At 36.5% G+C, this 25,127-nt stretch overlaps 1 protein-coding gene across 1 annotated transcript in view; it reads right to left on the bottom strand.

The window, feature by feature from the left end:
- Positions 1-22,642, bottom strand: part of LOC105226721 (calexcitin-1) — a 32,063-nt gene extending 9,421 nt beyond the window's left edge. The window contains 4 exon segments of the mRNA NM_001304983.1: positions 3,791-3,910; positions 4,431-4,483; positions 6,097-6,262; positions 22,491-22,642. Of these exon segments, the coding sequence (NP_001291912.1) occupies positions 3,791-3,910; positions 4,431-4,483; positions 6,097-6,154 (231 nt within the window). The 5' untranslated portion in view covers positions 6,155-6,262; positions 22,491-22,642.
- Positions 22,643-25,127: the final 2,485 nt, after the last annotated feature.

Raw genomic sequence — 25,127 nt, 5'->3', positions numbered from 1 at the left:
TGTGCATAACAGGAGCTTTAAGAACAGTTCTAACGACGGCTCTTGAACTGTTACTAAAGCTTCCACCTTTAGACCTGTTTGCTGAAGAATGCGCATCAAAATCGGCGCGACGACTACTGGCTGCAGGAGAATTTACATATTAAACCTTCTGGCATAGCTCGGTGGGTAATGGGGGTTTGACAAGCACTGACTACATGATCCCAATGTTCAACTGGGAAAGAAGGTTCAAAGTAAACATAGAAAAAGATGGTTGGCGGTATTTTAGATGCACCCAACATGGCTGGCTCGAAAATGGATGATGGAGTTAAGTGGATATACTGTCCAGAGTTAGGAATAGGTCCTTTAGTTTTCCGAACCACTGCTGTATCGTATAGTTCAAGCTGAGGTCTTTGCTATTACGAAAGCCGCGGAGCTAGCCTTTAATTCATCTGGATTCCAGAGTCAACACCTATGTAGACAGCCAAGCAGCTATCACGGCAGTAACCTCGCATCGCATATTGACCCGAAGTGCCTTGGGAAGCAGGGCAGCAGTAGAAAGTGTTGCCAAAAGCAAGCGACTACACTTCTACGGGGTGGCAGGTCGCAAAGGCATCGAGGGCAATGAAGTAGTGGACGAAATTGCCAAGAATGGTGTACGGCTAACAACCGAAAACGTGATCAACATTGGGAAACCCATGCATTGTCTATACGACAATTTGGACAGAAGCATGGTAAAGATAATCAAAACCCAATGAAACGAGCTACCTGGGTTCCAAACTGCAAAAGTCATGTGCAAAATTGTAGATCGGAATAGATCGATAGAAGAGACTATAGGAACTTTATCGGAATACTAACTGATCACTGTCTGATGGCAACACACGCCCGCAGAATGTGGCTGACAAATCGAGGAAATGCAGAAAATGTCAAGAGCAAGGTACCAGGGAAACATTGGAGTATCTCTTGCGTACTTGCCCGCATTGACAAGAGTATGCTGTAAGCATTTGGGGTTCCTACGGTATGATACACTGGAAGAGTTATCAATAGTGAGGCCACAAAGTCTGTTAAAATTCACGTCAAGCACAGGCATCCTAAAACACTTGGATATTGTAACTGAACTCCATTTCGTATCGCAAAGGACCAAAACTGGTCTATGCTCATTGGCCTGCCAGACCTAACATAAGATGTGAAAAACGTTATGCCACAAAACTAACTAGAATGAATAAAATGGGTAAATAAAGTGATAATTTAAAATTCCTTTTCTAACGAAATATATTTTTCGCTCAATTTCCGCCAGCAAGCAGCCGAAGCTGCAACAAACAGGATGAATTTACGAGAAATTGGAAAATTCTACAAATATAATTCATTCAGTGCGAAATTTTTCAATAGGCTGAATTTGTGCAACAAATAGCCGCCATAAATTCCGAGCGCGACAATCACAGCGCTTACAACAGTAACTGTTTATTGTCGCTTGTCGCATGTTGGTGACACAACAAACACATGCATTATAGTACCTACGGAAGATAGCATCGATATCGGAAACGCGCCAGCTGCTCACTCAGTCGGAATGCAAGTGCGAGCTAGCAAATTGTTTACGGGACCCCAAAAAAAATGGCTACCTATTCAAACATTTGCACTTGCAGCGCAGCGCCAACTGCACTTTGCCTGCCAGTTGCATGTGTGGGGCATAGTTAGCGCACTCCTGCCAGTGGGAAATGCACGCTGCATTGAGTTTTAGGTTTGTGACATAGAAAATATTTATGCGATTTTGTCAGTGGAGTGGCGAAAGCAAACTCACGGCTGAGCGGAACAAAACAAGCGAGAATAAACAACCGAATGGAATTGCTAAAAATGCAAATGAGCAGAGCAAAGAGGGTACAAAAAATGATATGAGATAATTCTGGTATTCGATGAAAGAAAAATGAAAGCTCTGACGCATGCCGTTATTTAGAATGGAGATAGTTTCCGGAAGGCCGGAAAGGCAGGCATACTCGTATGTGTACATATGTATATATACTCACATCATTGTTTGATTTTTTAAGAAGAAGAAGAAAAATCACGAATTTTCTATCTGCGAAAAAAATTCGAACAGAAATCTATTCATCATAATGAAAAATGGCAAAACAAACCCACCGTCCACACAAAATTCGTTTGAAAATCCACTGCACACATACAAATGAGGAAGTGTGCGCTCTCTTGGAATGCATCGCATCAAGAACTATGCTCAACGCTGCAGTGACGTCGAAGTCAGTGAAATAGCAACTGCCAATGCCAAATAAATGCAGACAAATCGACAAGTTGGCATAGTCAAATTTACTGCCCAAATGAAGTGCGAAGATAAAGTTTCAGTGACAATTCGATTTACGATTAGATTAGACTACGGTAACTACCCAGCAAAGAAATTCAAAGAAATTGCTGAAGTTTAGAAAATTGTCAGATATAACAGTAAAATCCAAATTGCAGGTTGTTAAATTGTACAGGTTGCCACCTGCGTAGCAAGTTTGATAAATAGTGCTGTACTATGAATAACAAATACTTCGTAGAGAGGTCAATATTTAATCGATTAAGACTATTATCCGTAGCCGGTTAGGTTAAGTTGAGAGCCACATATCTTCACAGCTTATTCGAAGAAGCATTTGGTGACTGTACCGTAGCAGATAACAAACCTCTAGATGTACATCTGATATGGACAAATTTCTTATAGAATTCATGAACATTTCGTTAGAAACTTCCAGTAAAGGTTAATTATATAATTACCAGGGTTGCCGGTCGGGCTATTCAAACAGGGCGGCGAAGAACTCATTAGCAGCTTGCATCAGCTTCTTTGTAGAATATACTCGGACAAAAGCATACCCGATGATTGGAATTTAAGTGTGCCCTGCTCAACCCACAAAAAAGGAGACAATACAATCTGTGCCAACTACCGTGGAATAAGCCTCCTCATCATCGCGTATAAGGTTCTATCGCGCGTATTGTGTGAAAGATTAAAGCCCACCGTCTACAAACTAATTGGACCTTATTAGTGTGGCTTTAGGCCTGGAAAATCAGCAACTCAAACAGCAGATCTTAGAAAAGACCCGAGAAAAGAGAATGCTTTTCCTCGATTTCAAAGCTGATTTTGACAGGACGAAAAGGAGCTGCCTTTATGCCTCGATGTCTATGGTATCCCCCCCGAACTAACAAAAATTTCGTTTATCTTGAAACCAGCGTGGTGCGCTGTTGTAAATTCGGCTATCATCGAGTAAGCAGTGAATACGTCAATAAAGAAGAAGAAGAAGCAGTTCAAGTAAATGTGCAAACATTTTGTGTTATATCATAAATCCAGCCTGGATCAGAAGGTTATAAATAATTTTATTTGCCTATAGCTTGCTGATTGAAATGTTCGGTGCAGTTTATCGTAAGTAGGACGTAGACACTCGGATATTATCGGATTTAATTTCGACCACAGTGAAAAAATCACAAGACTATAGTAAAATATTGGTTAAATAATATTCAACGAATATGACAACCTTTGCACCAGCGAACATTGGAACATCGTCCCAATCAATTTAACTTTGTATCAATATATCGAAAATGGTAGTAAATTTCATTTTTCAATTTAAGTATTTTTTTCTTAAACTTCCCACAATAGTGCCTTTATTAAGTCGTTAAATCCACCCATTTTGTGCTGGTAATTCAATTTGCCCGAAATTGATATGCAAATTGCTAAAATTTTAAAAGCCCACACATGCGATTCTTTTCGTTGGAGCAGAATTTCACAGCTACCTTTTCAACTATTTTTTACTACTTGTCTTTTAGCCGCATGTTTACTCACCTGCCCATCATTGTCCTTGTCGGCCTTGGAGCGCAGGCCCTCCCAGATCTCCAGCATGACCGCGTGGATCTCCTTGTTCTTAGGTGTGTTCTCTGCCCAGCCGCGCAGTTTGCAGACGCGCTACAAAAAATGCAAATACAAGAGCAAAACAAAAAACAACATGTCAGCGGCAGAGCAATACAACAACAGCAATAACAATAATTCGCACAACTGTGATAAAAGGCGAGTGAGGCGCACGCTGAAACACACGCATAAATTACATGGCGTTCTCGTTATGTTTTTTTCTGTTTTTGGTTGCGCGCTTCTACGGCGTAACACTGAATTTCACAAACACACACGCACACGGCTTTACAAAATATGCTAGTGTGTGTGTGATGTGTGCAAAATATGCAGACAGCCAAAAAGCGGTCGCAACGCTACCAAAAAAAGGGACCAAGTGTGGAACTACAAATTTGATGGCAATTATTTGCATGCAAATAAATTTCGCTCAAGTGTTGTGCCACGCCGCACAGTGTGCGCGCCACTTTTTGCCGTGCGCCGGCGCGTTCGTGCCATCGAAATGAAAGAATAACTTTCCGGAAGTGAGTTTCCTAACGAAACTTTTGTCCCTTTTGTGCCTTTTGTTTGTGTCAACACTTACCTCAATGGCCAACTCAAAGTCTTTAACGTCGATTTCGCCGCTCTGATTGACATCTGTTGACGGACGCGTCGAGACGGCGGTGCGGGGCGGTGTCGGTGCGGTCGCCGTCGAAGTGGGTTGTTGGAAAGTTTGTTGAAGTTGTTTTAAGGTACATTGTTGCATCATGCGCAACATCGTTGTTGTTGTAGTTGTCGATGGTTGATTGTTTGTGTGCAGAGCACATAGTTGGACGCATTCTCATTTGGCGATGTCGTGAGTGGTTCATACGCAGTGGTGTACCAAGAGCAAGAAGAAAAGAGAAAAAGCAATGCAAATGAAAGTTATGTGTGCTTCAAAGCTGTGAAAGTTATTCAGTGTCGAATGTTGTGAATTTACAGTAGGCCACCATAAATTATTTAACAAGGTGTGATATTTTTTCAACTATTTGTGCATTTTATTAACGCAATAATTTCAGACATTTCACTAAAAACAAAAAGCCTACAATTCGACATAGCAGGAGCAGCTGTAAAGCTTCGTTTACTTAACCACACACTATCTCTCTGTTCAATTTGATTGTGCGTAGCTGTCAGCTCGTGCAGCAGCGCATGGCAAAGTTTGTGTGCAACTTTTTTCGCGCTTCCATTTCGGAAATCCAAAACTCTATTTTGAGTGCCGTGCACACAGCTGTCAACACTTCCGCCTGCCACATTCCATCGACATTGGCCGTGTCAGTGCCACGGCAGCGGAAGCAGCGCGCGCCCACCCACAACCAGGCTGGCTGCCACCAACCCTTTACGGCCACGTGAGGCGTGGGGTTGCCAACGGCGTTTGTCAAATAAATTACCTATATAAAATTAATTGGTTTTCCATGCTGTTAGTTGCAAAGCTAGTCAATTTGAAATTTTATTACAAAATAAAATTGTTGAAAATTCACCATAAATGTCAGTGCATTAAGCAATTAAATTATTACACACACACGCCCGCCACGCTAAATCCCATAAGCGGCATGCACAAACTCATGAAATTTAATGTAAATTGATATTTTAATTTTTGCAAATAAAGCAAGCGCGGCTATTTATTAGTATGTGTACGGCAATAGTTGTGTGTTATTTTATAAATTAGCTATAGTTGCAACATATTTATATACTACACGTGGCTTCTAGCCTTATTTGATACTGTCAGCTGTATAAAAAATGAGTTAAAATATTCCAAATTTTTATTGTAAAGGCCATTAATATTAATTAATGACATCAATATGTGCATGAAGGTAATTTTAGTATATTAGAATGAGCTGACCTCAAAATCGGTTTCGATTAAGTTATATATAATATCGAGCTTTATTAATCTATGGGAAAAAATACGAAAAGCTTTACATGCTAAGGGTAAATTCTATTAAAACTTTTGGAATTGAGTACTGCAACTAACAATATGGTAATTAACAATAGTAACATCACATTCTCAGACTTAGAAGTTAAGATCTCATTCTTCTGCACGTTGCTCATAACATTAATGAAAGTTTGTGCCTTAACAAAACCCATGAAACCGTAAATCTACTAGAGACCACAAATAGCAACATAAATACTTGAAAATTTTAGCAAATACTTTCAAAATCCAATTAACCAAAATATATTTAACATTATACCATTAGTCTGGTAACTCTATGCCATTATTAGATTCGATTACTCACCAAAGAAAACGTTGAACAGGAAGAGCAATTTCTTCTTACGGAAGTCGGAGATCGACATGATACTGTTGTTGTTGTTGCTGTTGTAACTGCGTTAACTGTAGAAAAACTATTGACAAATGTCGTAGCGCTGCAGTAACTTCTTTGAGCGCCAAAAGTTTCTGGAATGCTGAAATTGAATTAGGTAAAGGAGAGAGCGAAAAATGAGAAAAAATCAGTGAGCAACAGATTTGTGTTAAGTTAAATAAGTGAGCACTAAAATGCCGTAAAGTAAAAGACGAATTGCAATCACAGAAAGAATCCGAAGAACTCAAATTTGTTAGTTCAAATTAGGTTGTGCAACCATTCCACCATTTCACCGTTTCAATGTTGCACTCTAATGAGCGGAAGCGTTAAAAGCTACATTTTGTATACAGTGTGCATATGTATTAGCATATTTCAAATTACAGTTATGCAAGTATGCTACAACTTTCGTGTTGCTTATACTCGTAAATGAATAAATTTCAATTTAATTCGCAGCAGTTGGGCAAAATTTTCAACTGAAACCAAAACATTTCAGAAAAATGAACAAAGCTCCATTGCCAGGTAAATAGGTGTTTGCCCAAACTAAGAGAGCAGAAAATTATACCCTTATGCTAGAAAGTATATTCAAAAAAAGTGACCTTATCCGCCGAAAATCATATCAGAATTATACAGCAAGATGAGCTAACATGTAAGCATTAAAGCCTTGCGAAGTATTTGAAGTTACCTGTAAAACCTCCTGAGTCTTAGCTCACTTTTGACATACTTAATAAGAAACGTATTCTATTTAAAGGTAACCTGTTTAATTAAACATAGAAGACTTGTTATTCATACTAGGTCGGGAAGAAGATATAAAGGGTGATTTTTTAAGAGCTTGATAACTTTTTTAAAAAAAAAAAACGCATAAAATTTGCAAAATCTCATCGGTTCTTTATTTGAAACGTTAGATTGGTTCATGACATTTACTTTTTGAAGATAATTTCATTTAAATGTTGACCGCGGCTGCGTCTTAGGTGGTCCATTCGGAAAGTCCAATTTTGGGCAACTTTTTCGAGCATTTCGGCCGGAATAGCCCGAATTTCTTCGGAAATGTTGTCTTCCAAAGCTGGAATAGTTGCTGGCTTATTTCTGTAGACTTTAGACTTGACGTAGCCCCACAAAAAATAGTCTAAAGGCGTTAAATCGCATGATCTTGGTGGCCAACTTACGGGTCCATTTCTTGAGATGAATTGTTGTCCGAAGTTTTCCCTCAAAATGGCCATAGAATCGCGAGCTGTGTGGCATGTAGCGCCATCTTGTTGAAACCACATGTCAACCAAGTTCAGTTCTTCCATTTTTGGCAACAAAAAGTTTGTTAGCATCGAACGATAGCGATCGCCATTCACCGTAACGTTGCGTCCAACAGCATCTTTGAAAAAATACGGTCCAATGATTCCACCAGCGTACAAACCACACCAAACAGTGCATTTTTCGGGATGCATGGGCAGTTCTTGAACGGCTTCTGGTTGCTCTTCACCCCAAATGCGGCAATTTTGCTTATTTACGTAGCCATTCAACCAGAAATGAGCCTCATCGCTGAACAAAATTTGTCGATAAACACATTTCGAACCGAACACTGATTTTGGTAATAAAATTCAATGATTTGCAAGCGTTGCTCGTTAGTAAGTCTATTCATGATGAAATGTCAAAGCATACTGAGCATCTTTCTCTTTGACACCATGTCTGAAATCCCACGTGATCTGTCAAATACTAATGCATGAAAATCCTAACCTCAAAAAAATCACCCGTTATAATGATATCATCCATTTTGGAATCACATTATCGTTCTCAAAGCATTCTCGTTTCTCATAACCTTATTGAGATTTCTACGTTCTCACGAATAGTTTTTATAGAACAGGCTTCAATAATCTGGATTAAAAACAAAACGTATAAATGTCTATATTGGGCGAACTAGAGCCTTTTAAACAAGATAGCTACACTCCATAATGTTTTTTATGAAATTGAAAAAGGTGCTTACAAATATTTTTTAGGTACTGTTCCAAGTTGTTCGCTTCATGCTCTAAAAACTTAGTAAAAATTTTTTCAAAACTTTGTTATACATACATACACATATAGCAAGAGATAATATTATTGGTGTTATACACTTTGAACATTGGTTGACCAAAGTAAAATTACCCAGCAAACATGATAAGATGTATTCAATATTATTGGAAAAGGAAGGGCTTTGGGTGTAACCGAACATTTTATATTCCTGCAACTTGCAAGAATCAAAGTCCGATAAATTCCCTCAGGATAATATGGGAGTTGCGGGTGGTCACATACCAAAAAACTTTTCCCTGAAAGGTATTTCACATACAATCACCGATCATATGGAATACGGATGTTCGAAAATCCTGATATTCACCCCTATCACGCATTTCGACTTGGATTGAAATTTTCTCCGTTTGCCGACTTTGGTACCATGCGTTCCGTTCCCGTTCAGTTCAACTTCGAAATTTACAATTCTACCTATCATGCATTTCGATCGTAGCTCCGTTTTGCTAAGTTGCAATTTTGTTAGCGGATAACTTTTTGTGTTTTTATTTTGCTGCGAAAATTTTATTATTTGCGTGATTTTTTTTTAATTTTCTAAAAATGTAAGTAAAACTTGTATTTAAAAGTTGTAAAACACACGATATTTCCAGTTTTAGTGATGTTTTTTGATATGCTTTCAGGTCAAAAACAACAACACAAGAGCAATATGGAAAATTGGCAGATATAATGGAGAGTAAGCTAGATATAACCAACGGTTTCCACCAGCGTCCTAAGGAAGATGTGCAGGCTTTTTGGAAAGAGGTAGCATCAAATTTACTTGTCGTCGTTTCTTCCGCAAACGTATCTAGGACATACTTGAATGCGTCCTTATTCAGATGAAAGTTTTTTTAATCTAAATAAGTAAACAAATTGTAAGAAAAATGTCTATTTTCACGTACAATTACTTACAGCCCGTCATTCATCTGGAAGAGATCACACATATCTCGTAATCTTCTCCTTTCAATTCTCACCCCAGCATTCTGAGATGCGCTGCTCTCCTCCTCAACCAGTAATATCGCCGCGGATAAAGATTTCATAGTTGCGTTTAAAACAAATTATGACAATATAAAAATTTTACTTTTATTTATTTTCTTTGAAGAGCAGTAATTTGTGTATTTTTGCTTTGTTATGTTCCAGTTTCACATATTTTAAAGCAAACAGCTGATTTCGAAAGAGTTATAGCTCTTCCTCTTCTTCTTTCAATCCAATCGCAACGCATGATACCTAATTTCGACTCCGGCGGATCGTAGAGCGGGAACGTAATCGAAATGCATGATAGGGGTGATTATTTATTTGCGGGTAAGTCAAGTTTTTGCTCAATCAATTTTCGGCACAAAGATATACTTCTTCTTCTTCTTTACTGGCGTAGACACCGCTTACGCGATTATAGCCGAGTCAAAGATACACTATTATGAGTAAAACTCGCCCTCCCGTTTTCATTGAGATAACTCACAATTGACCAATATGCGGGAGGAAGTCACCCGGTCTTTATATTAAATATATGGGGTCTCTTTACATTAGGTATATGAGGAGGTACTAACCCGATACAGCCCATTTGTAATACACAGAGCTTATATTATCACGAGAAGATTTTATCTGAATTTTAATTGTATATCCTATACATTGACCTATATTTAAGGTCAAAATTCAACAGGAGATACTATAGTCCACTTTTTCGGTATTTTGGGGACTTGAACAGTTTCGGTTGGATTAAAAATTTTTTTTAAATTAACTTTTCATATATATCAAAAGATAATAACTTTATCGAAATGAAACTTTGCACAAATACTGTCTCTAAAGTATTCTATCTTATCTGTAAAATGTGTCTCTAATCGGATATTTTTGAAAGCATTTTTCAGGATATACTATGAATCATTGACTTTTTATCAAAAAAAAGTGATTAACACGTAATAACTTTTATTGAAATTCGGAGAGAATATTTAATACCATCAGAATTTACAACTTTCGATTGATTTTATTCCCTAAAAATCGATCAATATGTAAAATATGTTAAAAAATTAAGTGTACAACAAAGGCAATAAAGTGTTGACGTGGTTATATCGCTTTTAACAACTTCCTTCGTACAGTTCGCTTTTAGAGTTGCTCTTTGCTCAGTGCAGCGACCAAAATACTTGCATAATCTCTCCAAGGACTTCTCCTTGCAAACAATGCGGTCAATTTCGCCACGGAAATTATACTCAAATTGTAATCTCAGCGGCTTATAGTCACAACAACCAAGAAGAATAAAGCAATGACCGAATGCAATGTATAACGGAATTCTAATATGTATTATATGCACGCAATATGGTAATATGTGTGACATTTTTGAATGCGCAGTTTTTCACAGTGAGATTTATGATAAGAAAAGCTAATATTTATTTAGAGTTTCACTCTGGTATTTTAGATTATTTCAACTAAACAAAAGCTAGAACCGATTTGATGATTTTAATATTTTTTATTGCACCATTTAGTATATTTCATAAAAAATCATTTCCAATTTATAGCTACTTTTTCATCAACAATATAAAATCTTGCATTTGGATGATACACAGCTCGAAAAATATTGTTCTCTACTGGCGTAGACACCACTACGCGGTTATAACCGAGCCAGAAAATATTACAACCTTCAAATTAAGGAAATTTTGTTTAAAATTCGAACTCGTATCGCTTGTTTAAGTTGCATGACCAAAACAGTAATCCCTCGAACAGATTTCTCTTGTTTACTTACTTTTATTTAACAATGTAATGTCACCGTAAAAAAATATATGTGTAAACTTAAAACAACAACAAAATTTGCAAAGGTAAAAAAATATAATTTGTTTTTTTTTTCGAACGGCTTGAGTGAAAATCTGTTCAATCACCGAATTGTGTTTCCAAGCACTTCCATGAATGGCGCTGTTTAATCACCACTGCAGCCTTTAATTTGGTGCATTTCACCGTGAAATAGGTTATCAGCGCTGTAAATTGACCGGGAAAAAACAACACGTTTTTCGAATATTATTGATGAATGGAGCGAAATTCCACAGAGCTATTTTGAAATCGAAATTCGATATGCTTGTTTGAGTATTAAATAATTTACCGCGCAGTCAGCAGCTTACAGCGATTATTTTAAATTACACAAGTATTTATCAGGCCGCGGATATATAAGTATTTAAATATGTAAGAGTATTTGCACAAAAACGACGCATTCGCACGAGGCATTAATTTACCGATTATCTACTTAATTAAATTTGTAATTGGCGGCAACTGAAGGGCAGTGCAAAAGTACTTTTTACTCTCTCGAATTTCAGACAATTTGAACTTTTTTACTGTGCTCTCATTGACCATTCATACTTTTTTGCAACAGTTAATTAAAATAAAATATTTCAGAAATCGATTATTAATGATTATTTAATATTATCAAATTATTAGCCAAGCTCTTTTTAAGCAAACTCTAACTATGCATATTAATATAATTTGGAGACTGTCTCACATACACACACACATGAAATATTAAATTTGGTAATTTTCCCACCTAAGCGACAACTAATCAATAGCGAAGAGGTGTGAAAAGAACGAACGGGTCATAAATAATGTAAATATGCCAAAGCCATAAATTGCCGTGGTTAATTGCTTTGTTGTTTGCCGCCTATTTAGGGCTATTAGTATGCGTGTTGGACAGTCTACAAAAATTCCACCTTTGATTTTTTCATAAATTACCACCAAATGAGACCATAAATGAGCTAGTCGCGCAAAATAGCCAATAACTCTGTGTGGAGCACATAGAGAGCGTATAAAATGCAATTAGAATATTTATATAATGTACTTTAAAATTTGGTGGTATGCCAACATAATTATAATAATTATGCTAATTCGAACAATTTGCTATAAATTTAATTATTTCACCTTCAACGTTTTGATTTACAACCTTAAATTTTTGTCAGCGTGTGGCAAAAGCGGTTTATATGAGCCAAGAGTCAGTTGGATTTATGAATAAAAGTCTAAGTTCACGCAAGTGAAGAAAGTTCTCTGATCGCCATTCACTTGGGAGTGGCCAGAAACGATTCTTTTACATATGGCTCAAACAGCTCACGACTTCCGGTCTGTGACAAAGTATCCTCTGGATAGCCAAAAAACATCCATTTGAAGGCGATCTAAAAATAGAAGAGGAAACATCCCTCCGCAGGTTTGTGCGCTGGGTTTGGTATCCGCCACGTAAAAAACACCTCCCATGAAAAGTCGGCTATAACCGCGTAAGCGGTGTGTACGCCAACAAAAAAAGCAAATATCTAATTTTAATGGACTGCGGACCCCATTTAAATTGCCCCAACAAACCGAATCGATAAACAATTTTTTAGAATTTTAAGGTAAGAACTGTTTTTCAAGTATGTTCACGTGAAGTTTGATCTCCAAATGCCGGTTAGTGTGGATTTTTCAGTTGTTTATTTACCTCGCGAAAAATTTGCCAGCGGATTTTTACCAAGAAAATAATTGAACTAGAGTTTGCTTGAAAGTTTGTGAGCAGAATAATTGAAAATGTTGAAGAAGTATTTTTAGAAGTCTACTTTACCAAGAAGACAAGGTTTGAGTGGCACAAAATATCCAATGAAGTTCGTGAAGTCATCAAAAACTTGTCATGCAGACGTGCAACCACCTTTTTTAATGACGATACCATCGAAATAATTAGTAAATTGGTACTTGAAAATCAACGTGTTTGTATTTATAAGAAAGCAGATGATCTCAACATCTTTTTTGGATCGACTCAACGCAGTCGTATATCTCCAGTGCCAGTACAAATGGTATCAAATTGGAATGGGAAAGGAATCATCCACTATGAGCTGCTCCAGCCTCGTCGAACGATTGATTCTACATTTAACTGTCAACAACTGATGAGAGCAGCAAGCAATCGAAAAAAACGGCCAGAACAGATCAACAGAAAGAGCTTCGTCTTCTATCAGGACAACGCTAGACCATACACAATATAATAGAGTTTGAAATATTGAAATGTCATTAAAAACACGGAGCGTAAATAGTGCCAAATAAGCAGTTGTGAAATCTATTACTATTTTTCGCTCTCTTCTTACCAATAGTTTACTGATTTTCTTATTTTCGAATGAAATATATTTCCAGCACATCGCCTGGTATTTATTATGCTCTTGCTTTCTTCTCCAAATGTCTGTAATGAAGTTGCCGAGCAAACAGTAACTCAAACTACTCCAAATAAATATTGTGAAAGTTATTTTTTTCAGTTTTGGTAAGCGCCGATATGGCCACTACACTTCTATTAAATAAATAAATTTCTCAAAGAAATCCATTTCGAGCAGTTTTTCAAATGTGCGAGCGCAGAGTGCTGGCAAAGTTGAAAATACTCCGTTATTGCAACATTTTAAGGCAATGGGAAATGCAAGCAAGTAAAGGAAGCTGCAACACATTCAATGGAATGACAAGGCGCACTTGTACGCTCATGCATTTGTGTATATGTGTAAGTGCTTGAACGCTTTCGAGCAAATCAAAAACAAGCGGCCAACAAACTATTGACTCAGCAAGCTACAAGCTGGCTGGTACACGAGCGAGTGTGCATACATTCATTTAAAATTACACGATAAGTAAAGGATGATTTTTTAAGAGCTTGATAACTTTTTTAAAAAAAAAACGCATAAAATTTGCAAAATCTCATCGGTTCTTTATTTGAAACGTTAGATTGGTTCATGACATTTACTTTTTGAAGATAATTTCATTTAAATGTTGACCGCGGCTGCGTCTTAGGTGGTCCATTCGGAAAGTCCAATTTTGGGCAACTTTTTCGAGCATTTCGGCCGGAATAGCCCGAATTTCTTCGGAAATGTTGTCTTCCAAAGCTGGAATAGTTGCTGGCTTATTTCTGTAGACTTTAGACTTGACGTAGCCCCACAAAAAATAGTCTAAAGGCGTTAAATCGCATGATCTTGGTGGCCAACTTACGGGTCCATTTCTTGAGATGAATTGTTGTCCAAAGTTTTCCTTCAAAATGGCCATATTTATTATGCTCTTGCTTTCTTCTCCAAATGTCTGTAATGAAGTTGCCGAGCAAACAGTAACTCAAACTACTCCAAATAAATATTGTGAAAGTTATTTTTTTCAGTTTTGGTAAGCGCCGATATGGCCACTACACTTCTATTAAATAAATAAATTTCTCAAAGAAATCCATTTCGAGCAGTTTTTCAAATGTGCGAGCGCAGAGTGCTGGCAAAGTTGAAAATACTCCGTTATTGCAACATTTTAAGGCAATGGGAAATGCAAGCAAGTAAAGGAAGCTGCAACACATTCAATGGAATGCCAAGGCGCACTTGTACGCTCGTGCATTTGTGTATATGTATGTGTGAGTGCTTTCGAGCAAATCAAAAACAAGCGGCCAACAAACTATTGACTCAGCAAGCTACAAGCTGGCTGGTACACGAGCGAGTGTGCATACATTCATTTAAAATTGCACGATAAGTATGTAGTGGCGTGTGTATGTGGGTGCAGCACTCGAGAACGTCGCAGAGGCCGCATATTCGATGAGCTTTCGCCCGCTTTTATTACAAGAAAGGACGCTACTAAGTGGATTTATTGTAAGCTTTTAACACTCGCAAACATCGCCACGGCGCGCTGCCGGGGAAATGCACGAGTACGAGTGCCGTCGCTATTGAATGCAACGACAATTTCAGCGCACACGACCATAATCAACGCCCGCAACGCTCGCTCGCAAGAATGTATGTTGCCGCGGCGCTTTCTTGAATAGCCCGACAATTCGTTTGTGTTCATTTCGAGTGGATTATGCATTTGTCACAGTCGACCTGAAATTCCGGCGAACCAACTCTTGTTCCTTCATGATCTTCTTGGCAGCGCTGCTAAGCCCAGCGTAGCGTTGCCGAATGTCAAGTATGGCTCGGCACATATGGTGACTTTCATAAATGCCACCTTGCTGCAGTGGCTGATACTATGTGTTGAAAAGTTATTGCATTCAGAATTATGAGCATGGCCATCAAAGACGGGCGGAATGCTCAGGCACACATGCATACTTATGTTTTATGTGTTGGGTCCATGTGTGTGTGTGTGTGTGTTGGCAATCATATGTTCAGGCAGACACTTAAAAGTAGTGACGCATCAAGAGATTCCCTTGGAATGGATACTAAAAACTTGTATGTCAATAAACAAATGCACAGAAGAACGTTTGGAATGTGCCAACTGACGAAATTCAGATAAAAATTTGGCATTGCAATCCCCGCTATGAAAGTTTTGAAATTTTAAGCTAACATACATATTTATGTGACTGGCGTTTACAAGGTTTTAGCTATAATAAATATGATGTGTGTTATGCTTCTTATGTGTAAAGCTCATGCAAAGCTCTGAACTAATAAAAGCTAAGCTGATCGGAAAACTTTATTTAGCTTTATTTTCTCTTTCTATACGTCGTGTCTAAATTTTGTTTGAAGGCGGTTCTCATAGCAATCCAAAGTGGTTCAGAAGCCGACAAAACTGTAAGATTTATGAATTGTTTTGATTGTTAACAATAAATCACTGGAAAACTTCAAAGGAATAAGAAGAGACTATACCGGAATCCTTTCCTGTCAATTATTTCAGTAATCTCAATGCTGCAACTTGCTTAGCTCATTAAAAATTTCACATCCAAATCGAAAACTCTTTTGTTTTTTTTTTTAATTTAATGAAATCAAATAAAAAAGCAAGAATCATTCTGAATCCTATAAAGTATTAATCTCATAAACACAATCTTATAAACAAATGTGCCTTACACATGCAAAAATTACTTGTTTCGTTAAGCAGAAACTGGGTTCATTGTCCAAACTGGTTATTCTAAGTGTTCTGAAAATCATGTAAATATAATTTGGAAAAAAATTATAGGCAGAGTTACCAAGCTCAGCAAGTCACTGAGTCTTCTTAAGTAAGATTCAGTTAACCGCTTGTTTTATATAGAAAAATCTGATAGTTTGCTGGGTAGGCTTATGTTTCAGGGGGATTTCACTGGACCAAAGGTTCCTTGTGATTCTAAAAACTACTAGTCAAAGTCAAAAAATATGCAAAAAAGACTAACAAAAACTGTATAGTCAGAGCAAAGGCCAAGAACTCTAGGTATGTTTGTAGTTTAGAGACCGATTTTAGTCCCACAATAAGACGTCATTTAAATTTTATCAACAGATTTCGGTTATTTTTTCAACAGCTTATCTTATTTAATTTCTAAATTTTTGTTTCTACATTTTGTGAAAGTTACCGAAATTTTCAACGAACTCACATTAAAGCAAGCAAAATTTTTAATTCAAAGCTTTTGATATGCTTTAATAAGCACGAAATATAAAGAGAATAATAATTAAGGAATATGTCAACAAAGCGGCATATTTCACTGATATTTCATTAAAAAAAATCAAAAGAAATGTGTAAAGTATGCCGAGTTGCGTAAAAAAGCTGCTTGCTTATTTATTAATAAGCTGTGGTAAGCCGCTGCTCAAACTCGTTCAAATGTTACTGATGTGTTTATTTATGAGCTTTATCTTATTTATTGTTAGCATTTTTTTGCAGCCGCATTTGTCAATCGGTGTGAGTCACGGCATCGGCTATGGTGGCCTTGTATTATTATTTTGACCCATAAAGTCATTGCTGCTGTCAGCTGACAAAAAGAAAGTTACAAAAACTGGTTTCGCTGCAACTCAACTTTTGTTGTTAATTGTTATTAATTAGCACAAATTTACATATAAGGCTTTAACAACAATTATCTTACAAAAAATCTTGGAGAAGCTCGCTTAAAGAAAAAAATTATGTTTCATGTAACTCTCAATTCTTAGTCAAAAGGTAATAAATATAAGAAAATTTTTTTTTGTTAAGCGAATTTCGTCACTTAAAATGCAAAATAACGTAAAAACTTTTAATAAGTAAATAGGCGAAGGATATAATAGAAACAACTCATATTGAAACAAAATTTTGATTTTGGTTATAAAATGGTAACCAATACATTGGTTATATCTGTGAGCGAGAGCTTGAAATTGTACAATATTACATGTACGATGTAGTTAATCGTGAGCAATAAAAAACTCAATTTCGAATTCTTCCGTGATAGGTTGTTTTGCCTTTCAGCTGACGATTTTTTAAATAAATGAAAGTTTTTTTGACACATAGCGAAAAATTTGCTGCCGTGATTGTAGATAGTTCTTAATACAATGTTCTATCAGTATTTGTTTTTTTTTTTTACAATGAGAATTTATTTTAAGTTTCACCCCCGAAAAGGTCATAAACAATGTAGCACTAGAGGACCTTTTTCAGCGTCGTCGGAGATCCCGTGTAACTTGAAATGTTTTTAATTTTTTTCAAACATGTTTTTTAGTTCACCAAAATCAGTTTTTAAGCTCTCACACTAGGTCTGCCCCTTAAAAATAATAATAGTTCAATCGAAAGTCTAAATGTACCGTCTCTGGTGGACTAACTACAAGAGAAAGTAATCTTAGAAAATATTTACATATAATATTTACACTGAATATTTTATGAGTGAGGTTTTTTGGTAATAAATTGTATTAAAAAGCTATAAGATTAAGATAGAAGCTGAAGAGCTTTATCATTAAGTGATTTTTTCTTAGACCGCTCTTTGGATTTAAACACTTTTAATCAATAAATTATTGAATCCCACTAACAGATTGCATAAAATGTCTTTCATACGATGCAAAAGGACATACTGATAGTATAATAGTTTTTAGAAACCCTCTAAGACAGGTGATATCTGCTGAGATCTGGTGAGGAAGTTAATATTGAGCTGCATTTTGGTTTATGTGTGATTTTTTATACTCACAATTTGACGTAGGAAAATGCATGAGATACAATTCCAACTCAAATAGAACACACTAAGTTGCTCCACTATTAATTTTTTGCAAAAATATGCCATTTTTTTTCAAGAGGTAAACAAATTATACTAAACCTACTCTTTGTTCCAGCAATATTTCTTAGAGACGATATGAATTTATGACGATATGAAATTTACAAGCAAAAATTTTCCAAACTGCCTCAATACTTTGCTGCATTACATAACGAAAGCAAAGCAAATCCATCAAGTCCGTCAACAGTTAATGTGTAATTATTTTTTATTTATTAATAATTTTCTGCACTAAATCAACATTATTAATCAATAAGAAGCGTGTGATAAACGAGGAAATCGCTGCGCTTCATAGTCAATCAAACTTGAAATTACTTTTCTTATGCATTGAGAGCTCAATTTCTTCATCATGCCATCGTTGAATGTCTGTCAACGCTCAAATGTGGCGCTTTATCGCGATTGAAATCACTCATACGCCACCGCTTTTCGCGAAACAAAGACGGCAGTTATATGGAAACGGCATTTAGAACGCTTATGTGAATGTGTACACTGCCAGCATATGAAGAAATCAAAGTGTTTGCCAAGCACAATGAGACAGCGAGTCAGCGCGAGCAAAATCAACATGCATAAATTTACATGGCATTAATGTCGCGTATACGCAGTGTGAAACCATTCAAGCTCGCGTGCATCCTTGTCATTTGTACGACACTACATGCCGTTCGAGTGGCTGGCGCGCCTATAAAAGTTTGCATAAAAGGTATATAAATTAAGTGAAGCTTTTTCATATTAACTTTTCACTTTTGAAGCATCAAAGTAATTTAGCAAAAAAAAGTATTATTTACAATAAAACTGTCATTCTCATTACACACGGTGAGCATTTGAGTGGCTGCCAACAGCGCTTGTAATGCAGATGTAATGTGATAAAGTGACATATATATGCTCGTATATGTATTTATATATATATGTGTGTAGAAGTGACATCGAGCAATTACAACCGCCATTGTTGGCTGAATCCGCTGGTATTTACTTTGAAGCTGCTGCTTAATTCGTTTCCATTTCAATACTGTTATGGCAACCAAATCAAGAGACACAACAACAATTTACCTGCCGCATTTACACATCACTCAACGGTTTATTTGTTTGGATTTGACTTTTCTTTGTCGCATTACCCCACCGGCATATACACATCTCGTATATATGCATGTGTGCACCGTCAGGTATGTCTGTTTAATTGGCGGCGGTTGCAATTGTTGTTCATTTGTGGTTTCGTGTTTAATTGTGTGCATTTGCGCAAAGTTTTCACATTTTCAAATTCTAAGCAAATAAATGTCGTTGTAGACACAGTGCTGTGAAGGCGCAGACAGATGGTCAAGCGCACAGCTAGATAAATAGAAGCGTGGACCAGCGTTTGGGTGGGTAAACGCCTGAAGCTTTTGCTTTATATGTTGAGAAAACAAATGGAAATATATAAGCAAACGAACGTTCTGCTTTAAAACTAAAAATTTCCATTGAAAAACGTAACTGTAGTGATAGTTCAGAAAACATAGTTGCTTTGATTGGGGTTGCTTAAGCTCTCAGATATGAAAGTAAATGTTGGTCAATATTTTTAGGTTTCTTTAGCACCCATACTTTGGGTTTCGTCAATTTGTGGTATCTTTTAAATCTTAAAAAATGTCAGACAAGCAATTTTCTTCTAATAAGATAAAACAATTCCGCAGGGAATAAAAAGTATTTCACAATACTGTTGAGACTTTTTGAAGACCTGAAACTGTTAGTCCAAGCCTTTGTGTGAAAAAAAATTGCACTAATTAAAGAACAGTAAGTAACTAAAAATCTGTTTCAAATATTCTTAAAAGCCCTTCACTCATAAAACACATGAATTTAAACATAAAATTGTGAAGAAACTAGTGCATCGGGCCACACATTGGTGTGGTATACATTTTATACTATTATTCATAGAATAAACTATTCAATACAATGAAAATTTCATTTACGAATAAAGGCGAACTCGTTTTTGTTGGTATAAGAATCCCGGGGATTGTACTTGAGGTTTAGTTTTGAATATGTTCATACAAATAAATGTGAATTTAATGCTGTTTTCTCAGTAGGGTTAACAGCATCTGTCAGTTCGAGTCAGAAACAAAATTCTTTACCATAAAAAGGAATGCTGATTAAGCTTACCAGAACTTAACTGACAAATGGCTGCTAACCAGATATTGAGAAAATGGCTCTTAAGGTTTAGCATTTACTGAAAATTATAATTACCGTTGAACTTTCCTGACTCGAATCACCATAAATCACAAAAAACTTTGAGTTATGGCAGGAAAATTGTATGCAATTTGACTTCTATTGCTAATTCAAGAGCTCGAGTTATGGAGAACTTCGAGTTATAGACGTTTGAGTTATGGTATTATTGAGTATAACAATTGTATTATATTTTTTGGGGGATTGGGAATACATTCGTATGTTTAGAAATATATACAATGGAATCTCCCATAAACAGACACAGACGAACCAGCCTTTCTGTCCAGTTATTAGAGTTGTCCGTTAATAGAACGTCCACTTAATAATCACTGTATTTCTTATTTATGAATTGTTTTGATTATCCTTTCTTCTAATTTGCTTCAAACTGGACACAGTGTGATAAATTTTGCTAAAATCAATTCAGTAGTTTAGGAGTCCATCGCGCACAAACAACGGGAAACGAGATAAACAACTCGGTTGCCAAATGCAACTTACTCAGCTTCTTAATTACATGTTATAGAAGCTTCACCAAAGTTCAACAATTCCCAACTGATTTGACTTAGTTTACGCGTTGTTTGAAAATGCAAAAAAAAATACTTTTTCACTTTAAATTTATAATTCAATTGCAAATGTGGCTAACTCAAAGGAAAATTTATTTTAAAATTTAATATTTATTATTTCATTGTATTAATAACACAATACAGTCGTAATTAAATTGAATTGAAAACAAGCTGACTTTAATACTGTGGCGGCACACAAACGCATTTGTTGAATTATGGATTGCGTTTTCATATGGTATAAATATATTCGAATAAATGTTATTTTTATTTTACAAAGGAAAATATAGAATTTATGAAAAACTTAAGATAAGCGATTTTTTGTAAAAAATAGTGATTTGGTTATATCCAGAAACGTTCTGCTACAAATAAATTCAGAGAAAAATAACATTTTTATTTAAGAACTTAGAGGTTATGTTTCACTTGTGAGCTACTGAACGAAGTTATACCAAATATAGTAAATAATAGTTTCATAGTTTCTTATGGTGACCTTTCCTAAGGGCTTACATGGGTTTACGGGCTTACGAGTTTCAAGAAATTGATCTTTTTTGTTTTAGTGAATTCTGCAACACATCTAGAGTATTGCCCTAAACTTTCGAGTTGATCCGAGTAATAGGTTCGGAGATACGGCCTTGCAGACTTGTGTGCTTGAGGCTAACTAGGCCAAATGCGCCGTCTTTGAATTCGTTTTTCTAGAAACTGTTTTTTGAAGTCGGTTGGCAAGATTTCTCGAAAACTGCTCAACCGATCTTCATGAAATTTTGCACAGGTCTTTGAGATACAATTCTTGCAGACTGTGTATATTGATCGTATTTATGAATACCTGCTTTTCTGATGAAAATCAAATGCAAGTTTCAATATCTTTCGTATTCTTCAAGAACAACCTATTATTTTCAAACGTTACTCACTTAACTTTTCTGGAATCGCCAAATCGCACTTTCCGCAAGTCTTAATTGAGATTTTGGCTGTCTTAATTGAGAAGTTTTCGCCAACGCTTCTTAGCTATATGCGACACAATATTAATTAGCCACACCCTAGGTGCTGCAAGTACGCAGCAAAGTGCTGATATGTACATACAAATATATGTATGTTTATGTGCACATAAATATCCAAGAAAATTCCTTAATCACCATGAAACTTTGCCTGTCCACTTCATCTTAATTTGGAGCCGAATATTGTGTGGCTGACACAAATTGGGCTTTATTTTACTGTATATATATGTATATACATACATACACACGGTCTTGTCGACAAATTTTTATCGGTAAGCTTGTGTTTGCACTTTAATGTCCATTTAATTTGCGACAACACAAATTGCTTCGCAACTGTTTCACCTTCAGCGGGGCAAGTCGTTTTTCAAAAATTCTCACTGAAACTTTGGCGGCACAAAGAAAGGCAGTGAGCTCGGCACAATAGTCTGTCTTGCAGCTAGCACTTTTCAGTTGCCACAATTGTTTCGTCCATTTGCAAAATTACGAGTTTTTTTCGAAAAAAAATATAAACTATGAAAAATTACTCAGACAGAAAGCGCTCATTCACGGCCGAGCATTCTTTGTGCACCAAAAGTTCGCTTGTTCATTCGCCATGTCACTTTGCGTTTTTACCTTGAGCATTTCGCATTTATTTCAATTCTTTAACTCTACTTTTTGCCATACAATTAGATTTCTAAGTTATGCTGCGCACTCACTCACCAAATTATTAATCGCTTCTGCAATTAAGTGAAATTTTACTACTCCTGCGGCCTTTAATTTGGAAATCAACGGATTTTCGTTAGAACACTGTGCCTTCGGTTGGCTGACTGCAACTGCGACTGTTGCAAGTTGCTTGTGGCTGGTTGCGCGTGCGAAACGTTTGTGATATTGCCACATGCAGGGGCTGTTGCTTTTATACGTCCAATTGGCTGGCGTTGTGCTCGACCGTCTCGGCCGCTGTGCGTTCGTGTTGGTGGATGCCGTTGGCAGCGCGTTGCTCGTGCGGTGGGGTGGGTGCTCAGCTGCTGGGATTCTTGTTCCATTCTCACAGTTGCGCTGCGGCACTGCGACGCCGGCGTCATTTCGTTACTTCGTCGCGGTGCTGCTTTTGTTATCGCGTAGCCGACGCTATCTTATCGTCGCTCCGATTGCGGCATTTCGTTTGGTTCATCCCATTGCCGCAGCCGATTCCGTTGTTTCGCTGCCAAGTAAACATTCGTTTGTATTTGCTCTGATGTTGCTGCAAAAATATCAATGCAAATATGGAAGCGTGCGTGTTTGAGTGTTTGTAATCGCATGCCTTTTTGTTTGCCGACTCAGTGTTTGTTGTCATCTCTGTGTCAAATCAGCACCGCTGGACTGGAAACTCAGTGCAGCGCCGCTGGCGGGGGCGTGTGTGGCGAACGCTTAACCACGTGCATTCGCTTTTTTGCGGTAATTCGCCATTTCGGCCAACTGGTTTAATTTCTAATTTCCATTGCTCGCTGCTTCGCCTTTAATTTTGGCAGTATTGCTTGGAAGTACTGCTCAGATCTCGTTCGATTTGGATTCTATGCATTGGCTGCGCTTACTCGTACTCTTAATCGCACACGAGAGAAGACAGTTTTACACAGATCAAGGCATTGCATTACAAATCTGGTTTTGGCTATCTTTATATTCAATTCACAAATATTCTTAAGCCATTACATACACAATTTCTTATGGTCGTTATAAATAGGCTTCAAACTTCAAGTTTAAGCATACAAACAATAAGAGTCAGAGTTTACAGAGGTGAAAGAAGATTTTTTACACATATGTATATAATTGTCCGGTTTTTTGAAAGTGCGGACATGCCTTAATATAAGATTACATCCAACAAGGGAAATAAAAAAATATCGAATTTTACGTTTTTAATAGCATTGACAGGCGGCAGCGTTAACTGCAATAATCCGGGTTAATTCAATAGTTAGTAAAGATAACTCTGTTGCTAACTCCCATTTAATCCTCAAAATTTTTGAGAGTCAGCTGCATTTTCGTTGGCAACTTTGTTAAAAATGGCCAATTTTAATGTATTGTAAATGAAAAATAGCTGTTCCATAATAAAACAAGAAATTTATAAGAAACGTGTTGATATGTTTTTGTAAAAAAAAATGGTTTTGTAAAAATTGCCAACAACCGCAATGTTTATCTTCTATCCATTTTCATTGAAAATATTATAAAAATGACAATCAGCTGTTTACGAGAGTTTCAAACTCGCATAGCTGCCGTCTGCCACCTACAAATTTGGATCTGATTAAGTGCTCAGTTAATCCGGATTCACGTGACCGAAAGCCAGAGCACATATGAACCTACGCTTAAGGGGTAGCATGAGTTAACGGTTTTAAAAAAATTTAATTTTTATTGACTTCTTAAATTCTACAACACCTCTAGAATATAACCTTAATTTTCAAGCAGATTATGTAATAGTTTCGAATATACAGCCTTGTGAACTTGTTCGCTCGAAGCTAGCTTGGCTAACTGCGCGGTCTTTGAACGCGTTTCTCTCGAAACTGTGTTTTTAAAGTCGGTTGGTTGAGTTTCTCGAGAACTACACAGGTCTTTGAGTTGCAATTCTTGAAGACTTGGACGAAGAACTTTTTCGATTACAACTATTTGAAAAAAAAGAAATGTCGCGAAATGTTCACTGAATTTTTCATTAAAAAAAATGTCGGCCAAAAATCCAATTTTCAGTATTTTTCCTTCTTCCAAGTTCTAAGTTAAGGGTTTAACTAAAATAATTAATTTCTCACTTTAGATGATCCCTTAAGGAGTTATTATCCGAAAATGACGTCGCAATGGCCGATTTTAAAATATTTTTTTTCTAAAAATTTCAGAATTTCTTTGCTAATAATTTATATTTTGGAAGTGCAAAACGGGCGTGTCTTCACTATTTTTTTAATTTCTTTTTTTAATTTTTGAATATTTTAAAATTATTCAAAATAGAAATTTTAAGTTTTGTTGGTTCGCATAATTGAGGTATACTTAAAACATATATCAATCACACTTCAAGCAATCTTGATACCCAAATTTATAATTTCCTGTGTTGCAATGGTAGAATGAGCTGCTCTAACAAGATCAAAGCCCTATCTTAGTAAAGTAAGTTATACTCAGTACTTTTCCAACGAATTTGACCCATATTAAGCATGCTTATCCAGTGCCTTTGACAAAAATTCTGCAATGTGCATATTTTTTAAATCCTCTGCTTATTCTTCCATATTTAATTTACTATTTGCTTCAAGTGGTAAGTATATGCTGCAAGTACAGTGGTGTAAACTTGACACAAACCGCTGACAAATGTCTTTGTACGATACAATCAGCACAGCTAACCAGAGGAATTTG

Source organism: Bactrocera dorsalis, chromosome 2, assembly GCF_023373825.1.
Source record: "Bactrocera dorsalis isolate Fly_Bdor chromosome 2, ASM2337382v1, whole genome shotgun sequence".
In the NCBI taxonomy this organism is placed as follows: Eukaryota; Metazoa; Arthropoda; class Insecta; order Diptera; family Tephritidae; genus Bactrocera; species Bactrocera dorsalis.
The sequence above is the reverse complement of the archived record's forward strand: the minus strand, read 5'-3'. Positions and strand labels throughout refer to the sequence as shown.